Here is an 11,607-nt window from a genome sequence, read left to right as displayed (position 1 = left end):
TCTAAACTTTAATGAGACACTTGAGTTGACACACAGCTGCTGTGATTTTGGCGTGGCTGTGCTGCAGAGTATTGCTCTGGTCAATTATTAAATGTTTCCATATACCCCTATAGGTGTACAAGTACATGTGGTTGGGTGGCCTGCCTCAAAGGTATATACAGGATGTGTGAAAAATATTTCAATATCAATATATCATTACATAAAATTGAGAAATTACACTTGTGGGACAAAAACAAATTTCTGGTATTATTTAGACAAAAACAATCACAACATTTTGAAGTTAAGATGCATTTATTTGAGTAAAAAGAACCAACAGTGTATAAAGTGTGTGATAAAACAATTCGAGACATTAACACATGGTAATCAGTGCATATAAGTGCATTTTTGTCTATTTTCATTCTCATCTATGTGCTTATGACACAAAGGACATTTTCAGGTCCGAACAGAGCAAGGCTACTATTAGGCTTTGTGGTAGCTTTGATTTTATGAACACACACACAAACACACACAGACAAAAAAAAAATCAGCCATCTCCCTGAAGTTTATAAATAAAAACAGAGCCCAAAAACAATTTAAAAAAAAAATGAAGACATCAATAAATTAATATTTCTATTGATAAACTAACTCACAAACTACCTAGTGTGAAAACTTCTTGAAAGATTAACAATTGACATATTGGGAAACGGAGTCACAAAAAAATAATGACATGTAAAATAATGACATGTAAAATAAGTGACGCGATAGTTGTAGTGTTATCCTAGTTTTCAAGAAATATATGGTGCTGCACATGGCACTGAGAGAATGCTTTTAAATTAGATTTCTATTTATCAAACAGACTTTTGGAAAAACACAAATTCACCTTTTCAGTAGCTATACAATAAATCTGCATTGCAGATTTGTCTAGTGTCAATATAAAAAAATACTTTGTCAAATAATTTTTACTAAGTGATGTTAAAAAAAAAAAAAAAAAAGAAAAAAAAAAAAGAATGTACCGAGTATGGTTCGATTTGCTCAGCCCCCATTTTACTTAAAGGAAGTCAACCCCAAAATGTTCTTTAGAAGAATATGTTCTATGCAGCCCCACTGGTCTAAACACGGCATCCAGATTAATATTGCGTTTGTGGAAAATGAGGTAAGCAATAAAATCCACGCCGTTTTTGTACTTCTCAGGGGGCAGACATTTTGCCACTTGCTGTTGACTGAAAATGACCACACAGTTGCTCAGGGTTCAGCTAACGACCAATCATGGCTCAGCTTCAGAAAACAGGTGAGCCATGATTGGTCAGCTGAGCCCTGAGTAACTGTGCTGTACAAAAAAACGGGTGAATTTTATTGCTTACCTCATATACCACATATGCAATATTAATCAGAATGCCGTGTTTTGGCAAGTGAAGGCGCATAGAGCATATTGCAAATCATTGTTTTGGGTTGACTTCCTCTCTAAGGTAAACAGCAACTATTCAGGTTTATTACAAACAGCAGTCCACAGACAAATACTGAATTACAACATAAAATTAAGTAGAACATTAAAATATAAAGTAGTCTTTAGGCAGCCAGGAGGATATCTAGCGAAGGAATGTGCTCATGTACGTGTGGAATAAAATACCTTTATATGAAGGAAAATGTCGTTGGTCGCATTCAAATTGGTCTGATGGTTAAAATTGATGTAAAGAGTAAGGAAGAGTAATTTTGTTGATTTCAACAAGCACTTTCAGGAAACATGTTTCAATAACAATGTTTCTCACATGCTTGCTTGCATAATGCTTTGTTGAAACATCTCAACAAAGTGTTTTAGTGTTTCTGTTTCAGAATCTTGTCCATGCACTGTTATATAAAATAATGCTTGACAGTACTATATACACAGTGCCCTCTAAAAGTATTGGAACGGCAAGGTCAACTCTTTTTTTGTATCCTGAAGACATTTGGGTTTCAGATGAAAAGATGAATATGAGGCGAAAGTTCAGAATTCCATCTTTTATTTTATGGTATTTAGATCTAGATGTGTTCACCAACTCTGGACAGAGCACCTTTTGTTTGAAGCCACACACTTTTCAGGTGACCAAAAGTATTAGAACACGTGACTGATGGCTGTTTCTAGTTGGACAGCTGTTGGCGCCGTTTTCTGATTTATTATTTAAACATTGGATGGTGCTTGTTTTTGGCTTTGGGTTTCACCTGTGAAAGCTGCATTTGTTGTTAAGGAAACACAAAGACAATAGAGCTGTCTAAGGGTGAAAACCAAACCCTTTTGAAGCTGAGAGAAAGGGTAAAATCGATCAGAGCTATCGCACAAACAATTGTCAGAGCCAATACAAGAAATCAGAATGTCCTGAAAAAGAAAAACTATTGTTAGTACTGAGCAACAGACATCAAACAGGTCGGCCAAGGGTATCTACAGCAGTTGATGACACGTTGTGAGAGCTGTAAAGAAACACCCAAAGACAACAGTCAATGACATCACTGCCAGCCTCCACAGGGTAGGGTTAACGGTATCACAATCCACAGTTCGGTGAGGACTTGGAGAGAAGGAATATACAGTCAAATGGTCGCAGGCTTTATGCAGTTATTGAAACTAAGGGTTATGCCACCAAATTTTAAATGTTATTCACTTTAAAGTAATTTAATAATGTATGTTCCAATACTTTAGCTCACTTAGAAATTGGGTGGCTTCAAACAAAAAGGTGCTTTGTCCTGAGTTGTTTAACACATCTAGACACGTGAAAAATAGACCATGAAATAAAATATGGAATTCTGCACTTTTATCTCATAATCATCTTTTTATCTGAAACCCTAAAGCCTTCAGTATACAACAAAACAAAGTAATTGACTTTGCCGTTCCAATACTTTTGGAGGGGACTGTAGTTTGGAGGTAATCAGGGGCAGAAGGAACAATGGACACCCCCTGTGAGGTCAGTGATGGTTCCCTCTTTGACGAGACTTTTAAGGACTTGGGTCTCCTCATTCACATTGTGCATCCCCTGCCAAAGCATGAAACTCATAGGCAGCTGATCATAGTAATGCATTGGAATCCTATTCTGGGACAGGTTGTAGCCAAAGCCTGCCAGGCTCACCTCGTCACACAGCAAACTAGCTAAATCCAGTGCAGAGACGCCCAGGGTGGGTACATTCTACAGAACATGACAAGAACAAAGATTAAACATCATTCCAAGAATTCAATAATAGAAAAATAGAACATAGACAACATGTTGGAGTGGTCTGAGGAAATGAGTAAGAGCTCTTCAAAATCTAATTTTGAACAGATATCTGTCTTTAGTGCGGTGGTGTCCCAACTATAGTCCAAGGACCATTTGTGGCCCACCATCCATTTTCTTAGCAGCCTGTAGCATATACAAAGAATAACTTTTGACATGGCCCGCAGTGCTATTTAAAAAGTGTTAGATGTGTAGCTGTCGAAAAAGTGGGGGGACGTGAGTAATGGAGACTACCACAGCTCCCAATACAGGCAGTCCTCGAATTACGACGTACGCAGCCTACGACGTTTTGACTTTACGACACCCGTGACTCTTCCGCCATTTTGTCCCCAACACCATAGTAATTACGTTTACATGCAGTCAATGTATTTTCGTTTTTTTTTTATACAAAGTATTTTGACGTAAATTTCGACTAACGGTGAAATCTGCCATATGCGGAAATTCGTGTTACATCGCCAGTGTAGGAACGGAACTCATTCGTCAAATGAGGACTCCCTGTAATAAACTTCTTGACATATGCAAAGACACAAATAAATTCATAGCTAAAATAGTAACAGAATTTCTCTTCATAAAACTATTGAGAATACAGATAATTCAGATTCAGAAACAATGTTTTCCTCCACATTCTGCTTTGAGTCAAGGTCCAAATTGTGAACATATCACAAAGTCTTCAAGTATGGTCATCTTACTACAGATTGCTCTTGTTTTGGTTCTGAATGTGGAGATGGGATTAAGCTGTTTCTCAGTGGAGGGGTGAATCTATTCAATCTACCCCAAAATCGGAAAAAATCCTCAGCTGTTTGTCTGAACAACTTTCAGAGAAAGCCTTGAACGTAACAGTCCTTCAAAATAACTATTACGATGTATAATTGCTTGATTGACTGATTGGTATTACTGTGTTTAATATGTCAAAGTTTAAAAATGTCAAAGTGGTACAGGCATCTTTCTATTTTTCTGTATGCGGCCCTCGGAGGAAAGTTTGGACACCACATGGCTCGTCTTAATCTTGCCAAAAAAGAAAAGAATTCCCGCATCTGACAACAAATATATTTGGTGTCAGATGTTGCTGTCTTGGAAAGTGTCTTACCTGGTCCCAGCCCCACAAGCGTGTTGTAGGTGGGGAGAATTTTAGTAAACCTAACGCCGTTTCTTTGATGACGAGTGGATTTAAGAGTCTGAACTTGTTGCGGTCAAGCGGGATTTCCTCTGGAACATCCTGCCAGAAGAACAACCAGTCCCACAATGGCTGCAGCAGAAAGCACACATGTATCATGTTACTTGTTTCTTAATTGCAGATGCTTTAACAGTGATAAAAGAAGCACACAAGTAGAACACAAACAGTATGTCTGAAAAACCAATGCAACATATGATATATGATTTGGTTAACTTGATCAACAAAAAGTAAAAAAAAAATACCCCAAAGGCCATAGTGCATTTTCTCTCCCAAATTCAGAATTACTCAAGTAATTTTCATCGCTTGTATTGAATTCCTTGTTATCAATAGCATTATTATTGCTACAATGCAGAGATTTCAAGTCTGTGTAATCTTTCTGTAAATGTATGGCAGGACAAAAGAAAAAAATTTGGAAACCTCATTAAATGCTGCTTCTTACATATTTCTGTCCTACTAGTTAAAGTCAGCATGCTGATGACTCTTCTGATATCAGAACAGCAGGGAAAGTTGTGTTTTCATGTTTTTGTCTACAGGTATATTTGTCTAATTGTTGGTCCGTTGTGTTTGTAATGTACATTTTAGCCTAGCCTTTTTAGTAAATGTATTGTTTTTGTTACGTAAACATGTAATCTTAGCTTAATAGTACTTTTAGTACATGTATTGGAATTATATACCATATTTTCCGTACTATAAGCCGCTACTTTTTTCCTAGGTCTTCAACCATCTGTGGGCGCTCTAACTGGAATTACAATACAATACAATAGCCATTAACAAGATGTGACAGCAGTTGAAGGAGTTCAACAGGCGAGGGTGTTATGCGCTAGGTTATGAATTAGGTGGTATCCGATAGAGCAAAGGTGGACGTTAACTGACAAACTGGAGTGGCAGCGGGCAGTGAAATGAAGATAAGTACTGTTTATTTGCTCTTGGTTCTGTTCCGTTTTAATCAGCAAAGTTGCTGCCGTGTTAAAAGGCACAGTTAGGAAAGAATCTATTCAGGTGCATACGTACATTTAAACTTCAAAATCGTTCTGTAAATGCAGTAAATGTCTAATTTTTCAACATAGGTGCGGCTTATATAAAAGGTGTGGCTTATATATGTTTTATTCCCATTATTTTTTTTAAATTTAGTGGGTGCAGCTTGTAGTCCGGAAAATACGGTATTTTATTCTTATTCTTTTACAGTGACATTATTTTTAAAAAATTGAGTGGGTGCAGCTTGTAGTCCGGAAAATACGGTATTTTATTCTTATTCTTTTACAGTGACATTGACGGTCTGTCGAGGGACTGTAGATGAAAAACTGCCTTCCAGCTACCTCTGTCATATTTACTGAAAATTTAAAAAAAAAAAAAAAAAAAAAAAAAAAAAAATCAAATAAGTACAAACACCAGTCCTCACCACAGTGAGCTTGTTGATCATTGCAGAGATCCAGCTGATATCTGCACCTTTATATACCACAGCTATAAACACTGTTTCTGGGTCCGTGTCAAGCCAGTGAGTGGGCGTGCCTTCTGGATAGCTCATCCTGATGGTGGTTCGATTCCCAACATCAACACTGAACTCTCCTAGAGGACCGCTGTTCAACCTGGCGTATCCGGAACACAAGGAGGCAGGGTCCAGCATTAGCAACACACCAATTCAGTCGCACAGATACTCAAGGGTTTATTGTTTTGAAAGTAGCCTTTAGCGGCAACTGTGGTAAATTCAGTGATGAATGCAAGGTAAAATAATTACGTGTGCTCATGACAATAAAATGGTCTTTATTTGTCTCAAAGGCAGAAAGGGGCCAGCTGTTGGCCGTCAGTGTTGACTTCCAAGTTCATATAAATGATTAAGTCATAATCCTTAATGTTTGACAGCCAACCCAATCCCCATGTAAACAATATACCTTAGAGAAAATGATCTGCAAGTGTACCAACCTTATAATGGTGTCGAAACGATCAATGAAAGTACCCAGCTCCAAGCCTTTCAAAATACCTCCATTTCCAATGACCACACAGCGCTGACATGTATCAGGACCCTTTTTAAATGAGGGGGCTTCGCTGGACTCTGGCAGCTTTAAAAAGAAATGAGCATGTTAAAAAATTGACACACAGAACCGCAATCAGTGGTGCAATAAACACGAGGAACTGTTTGGAATAATTAGTATGTTGTCATGAAAGTGCTGCTACACAAGTGGAGGATATGTGAAGTAAATGACTGAATGAATACTGTATAAGAATCTGTAAACACAGATCACCTGCTGAAGCAGAGACGGTACTTTTCCCCAAAGACCTCTGAACCCAAAAGGGGGTGGATACTTGAAAAGGTTGCTTGAAAGTGGTGTGTTCTTCCACAGGAAGGGCTGGGTCATGTGACTGGAAGCGGGGAGTCGAGCCAAAAGCCCACGCCTGGTGCTTCCGCGGTGACATTCACGCTCCAGTACTTTGTGAACATGTTGGTGCACTAGCTACAAGACAGGTAACATTCATTTAATCACAATCACAAAGACAAGATAATTACAATGACAAGCCATCACACGATGACTTGCACAATCTAGCGAGACAAGGTCTTAAGAAAACAATATGTTTATTATTGTGGTTGTAGTTGCAGTAGTATTGAACTGTACACAATGTCACTATTTTCCTGTTAAACATTCTTACGATACTGCAGATACTTGAAGTATATAAACAAATGTCTTTTGGGGGGAACAATTCACTCCCTAGCCGGATGGATAAATCAAGTCTGTTGAGACCTGTGTCGCAAGATCACAGAAAAAAATGGATGGGTTGAATAAGGAAGGGCATCTGGCATTAAAAAAAAAAAAAAATGGGCCAAACTAATCATGCGAGCTACTTGCCCTGGTGTCCCCTTATAGACAAGCTGAAAGTCGCAACATTCATAGCTATTACTGTACACGGCCTATTTTAATTGAAAAAAAATCTCTGAAATCATAGCATGCAGACTTGTTGATAAAAAGTGGCATATTGAGATTGTCTTTCCCTCATTTCTTCTAATGTACTCTAAATAAAAGTAAATCGGCTTGAACACTGAGAAGGAAAAACAATGTATCCTCACCTTTTTATACTCAGGGCTGACATGCCAATCCAGAGGTTTCGGTGTGTCTTTCCCTGACCGAGATGAAACTATCACCAGACATAGCACACAGAAAACTCCCACCAATAGAAACGCACGTCTAGAAAGGCAGACAAGCACACCCACAAAACAGAAAGAACAACCTTTTTATTTTTCATTACATCAATTTCCTTTATGCCAACCATGATTTTTACATAGATGAATGTAAAAAAGTGGCATAAATACATCACACACAATTACTAACTGTCACATGCATTGCAATTAAACCAGACTTCTTCTGTAACCGACACTGTCATCAATGGCTTCAACGAGAAAGGTATTTTTTTTCTTAACCTTCCATTCAAACTGTCACACAAATACAACAGATAATACCCGGAATTGAAAAAGTCAGAAGTGGTTGAAGAATGTTCCTGTCATTGCCTCTGCTCTCTTTTCTGAGTACGTAATACTAGGCCTGCACGATGTGTCTTTTGAACATTACGATTGCGATGTGCGCATGCGCGATAGTCACATCGTGGGACGTGCGATATTTTAACTTTTTTTTTTCCTTAGAACATGCAAACTTTTGTTTTGCTTCAAAAAAGCAGCAAGCTACTCCGTGTTCTTACACAGCCTGTCTCGCTCACCCCCTCCTTCCTGCCAATCAGTCAGTATAAAAATAGTATCAATATTTTATAGTTTAGTTTAAAGATGTTTATAACTCTGCTGCTGCTTTAGAGGTTTTTTATTTTCTTCTATTTTTTTAAACGACTCAAGGGTCGAGTGCACCTGCTCTTTTTATTTTTTTGTTTAAAATATGTTTAATATTTTGCTGCTGTTTACATTGAAGTGTGAAATACAATGTTAAATAATCTATTATGTTACAGAGACATGACCGCTGTGATCCCTTTTATTTACAGCAATCATCATTCACAGATGAATCCCCTTAGTCTGGATTAAACGATATTATATGAATACAATGATGTCACGGTGAGTTAACCAAATTATTCCCAAAAAATCTATTCAAATCCTGTGGTGAAAATTCTATTTTTAACATCGCAATATATATCGCAAACGCCCCAAAAATCGCAATGTCATTTTTTTCCAACATCGTGCAGCCCTACGTAATACTTTATTTTAATTAACACCACTCGCATCCGGTGGTTTTTACTGTTAAAATAACAAATGAACAAGACACTCCACAAAGCCTTTCTGGTGTAGCTACCTGACCACATTCCAACTAGGCAACAGGTCTTTAAGACTGACTCAGAAGGGATATACAAAATGAATCACAGTTGTTCAACAACTCACTGGCTGTAAATGTAGCAACTAGTTGGGAAGTCATGTTTGGAGACCTACCAATAGAACTGCTAACACATAGATCAAAGTGCTAGAGTCTACAAAAAGTCCTTAAAACAGCTTGTAATAGCCTTATTGAATTCATGAGTTAGAGCATTGACAATATTGTCACCTCAAAATGTAGGTCCCTTTAAAACCTATTCAATGCCGTTGACAAATTTGTCATTTCACAGTCCAGCCATTCAATCCCAGGAATTTATTGATATTTTTTTACAAATGTTAGGGTAAAAGAGGGTCTGAAAATGCCTGGCAGTGAATGAGTTAAAAGTGGAAGTCAAGTCAAACATTGTCTTTACAATAATATGTTTTATGCGCGCCCACTAGTCTAAAAATGGCATTCTGATTAATATTGTGCTCATGGAATATGAATTAAGCAGCAAAATCCGCCGGTTTTTATCCATCCCAGGGAATGGCCGTTTTGCCACTTCAGTTGGCAAGTGGCAAAATGGCCGCCCCCAAAGATGGGTAAAAACGGGTGTATTTTGCTGCTTAATTCATATGCCACAAAGCCTGCATTAATCAGAATGCTGTGTTTAGACGCATAGAAAATTGTTGACTTAACTCCCCCGTTAATTGCACTTTGTTGAAAATGGTTGATATTTGTGTATGAAGTGGCCTGACTGAAATAAAACAATGATTGATGATTTTTCTTTTGTTCATGTTCACATCTATTTGTTGTTCCATGTATTTATACTTGAAAAGTTATTTAATTTGTGTTACATGCACCTCACCTGTGTGCTACCCAGCGTTTTGGGAGCTTCATGTTCCCAGTATTTACACCATAATAAGAGCTGATCTGCTTACGGTGATGAAGCAAAGATCTTGTCCTGTATATGCGAGAATGAAATTATAACTTGTAAAAGTAGTTAGTAAGTCATCCATCCATCCATTCTGTGCTGCTTCTCCTACTTTGAGTGAAAAGTGGGTACACTGGACTGGTCACCAATCAATCACAGAGCACATACAGTATATAGACAGGCAACTGTGCACTCACATTCACACACTTTGCAAATTTAAGAGTCTTCCATTAACCTAGCATCATGTTTCTTATTCTTAATTTGGCAGGAAACCAGAGTGAGTGGACAAAAGAAACCCATACACACAAGAATATGCAAAGGTCTGGCTAGGTCAGGAGGATTCGACACAAGCAGACGGAAAACAACAAACAGGTTTGTTTGGAAACAAACAAAAAAGCAAACAAACAAACTCAGACTAAGCTCAGACCACACTTTTGGAGCTAGGAGGAAACTGACTGCTTTATTCCTGTGGTGATTGACATGAAAATAAAAGTGTTTTATTGACGACACAAAGTAGGAAGGACGCTGTCCGTACGTTTAGATCTGTTTAGCCTGTTTAGATCGGGTATTTCAAGGGATGTTCTGATCAGGGATTTTTAAAACACCAATGCCGATTATTCATTAATGAGATCGGCCGATACCGATCACATGGATTATCTGTATATTTTAGAAATAAGACCCACAATGCGTCCCCCTGTGGCAATAATGTCACTTATACTGCGCTGTTACAGTATAAGTTCATCGGATGCCGGTGACGCACCACTGCACAAAGGCAGGTCTCTCATGGCTTTAGACTGAGAAGCATGAGCTACTTCCAAAAACTCTGTATCATATTAGATACGGGAGTGGGAGTTGGGCTGAACGGGAGCAGGACGGGATGGGACACATTTTCACCGTGAGGGGACGTGACAGAGCAGGAACACCCGCAGGGGAGCAGTCATCAGTTGCCAGCGATGGTGCGGCAGCCAAACAAACAACGGGAAGACGTACAAAGGGATTTTATGGCAATGGTAGTTATTACCTATGCTCATCTTGACTCAAAATGCTTCTCCTTGCTGAGTTTTAGCCACACGTGCCATATCTTGAGGTTAGAAATAATGGGTAATTTCTGCCCGCTTTGTGGCGTCTTTAAAACGCCATAATTTCCTTAATCCTCAACATAGACAAAATATGAACACAGTTTACTTCCCTTTTCGAGCTCTTTTGGATGACATTGGTCTTGCTGATAAATATATATAGCTATGGTCACATACCTACAAATTTTGTTTTCGTAAACGCTACAAGAGTAGACCATTACCAGAACACAATTAAAGGGCGGCGAACACAAAGGAGTCATACATACATTTCAGTCATATTTAAATCAGATGGCGCTGTGAATGTTCGACAAATGTGTTCTAAAAGCACGAACATCGACATTTTACTGCTGCTAGTCTCCATTTCCGTCCTTGCTGCAGATAAGCAAATTAACTGATGAAACAACGTTATTGAAGATTGAGCACGTGTCGTCAGGTTTGTGTGAGTGGAGGTGGTTTACCTTACCATGGATCCCACTACTTCATCGTGTCGGGTATGTTTTGACTCGAGATCATTTGTTGTAATTGTAGAGATCCAGCAAGACTCTCATCTCTACTGGTCTTGGCGGATTCCCGCAGTTACAATGGGGCGTGGCGCAAAACCCATCCAAACCACACAAAACCACGCGAGATTAAGCCTTCTAAACGTTTTACCAAGCGTGAAATGTGTTCATTTAATTCTGACTAGTTATTCCAGTTCAATATATTTTTGATTCACATAAAGCTAATATATATACACATGCATATTCATATACTGTATCTTAAATCGATTTATAACTAAATGAAATACCGTTGTGCGTATCTGTAACTGCAAGGCAAGTCGGAAAGAAAAAAAGAAAAACTGTTCTCATTGATCAATTCAAATGTATTGCATAGAAACGTTTGATATACATTGTGCGTAAATAACATTCTAAAAGATTAAATGCAAATATATACA

The 11,607-nt window shown here is 38.2% G+C and overlaps 1 protein-coding gene across 3 annotated transcripts; it reads right to left on the bottom strand.

The window, feature by feature from the left end:
* Positions 1–272: 272 nt before the first annotated feature.
* st3gal5 (ST3 beta-galactoside alpha-2,3-sialyltransferase 5) lies at positions 273–11,296 on the bottom strand. 3 transcript variants are annotated; one of them, XM_086057294.1, is made up of 9 exons: positions 11,132–11,293; positions 9,532–9,627; positions 7,445–7,562; positions 6,627–6,836; positions 6,307–6,443; positions 5,786–5,972; positions 4,300–4,458; positions 3,072–3,128; positions 273–2,978 (listed from the first exon to the last, which is right to left on the bottom strand). In XM_086057294.1, the coding sequence occupies exons 1-9, from the start codon at positions 11,137–11,139 to the stop codon at positions 2,874–2,876; spliced, it is 1,077 nt and encodes a 358-aa protein (XP_085913420.1). In that variant the 5' UTR covers positions 11,140–11,293; the 3' UTR covers positions 273–2,873. The 3 variants fall into 3 exon arrangements, with proteins under 3 accessions (XP_085913420.1, XP_085913411.1, XP_085913401.1); XM_086057285.1 differs by having other exon boundaries at positions 273–3,128; positions 11,137–11,296; XM_086057275.1 differs by having other exon boundaries at positions 273–3,128; positions 11,132–11,292.
* Positions 11,297–11,607: the final 311 nt, after the last annotated feature.

The sequence above is a fragment of the Filicampus tigris genome, chromosome 2 (genome assembly GCF_054856515.1).
Source record: "Filicampus tigris isolate MCC_2025a chromosome 2, RoL_Ftig_1.0, whole genome shotgun sequence".
Lineage (NCBI taxonomy): Eukaryota > Metazoa > Chordata > Actinopteri > Syngnathiformes > Syngnathidae > Filicampus > Filicampus tigris.
This window is presented reverse-complemented; position numbering and strand designations above follow the sequence as displayed.

Bases quoted from the DNA above. Each gene is read 5' to 3' on its own strand.
- st3gal5 (XM_086057275.1), bottom strand. The intron at 6,444-6,626 runs GTGATCTGTGTT...TTCTTTTTAAAG, and splicing joins TACCGTCTCTGCTTCAGCAG to CTGCCAGAGTCCAGCGAAGC. The intron at 5,973-6,306 runs GTTGGTACACTT...CGGATACGCCAG, and splicing joins CGTTTCGACACCATTATAAG to GTTGAACAGCGGTCCTCTAG.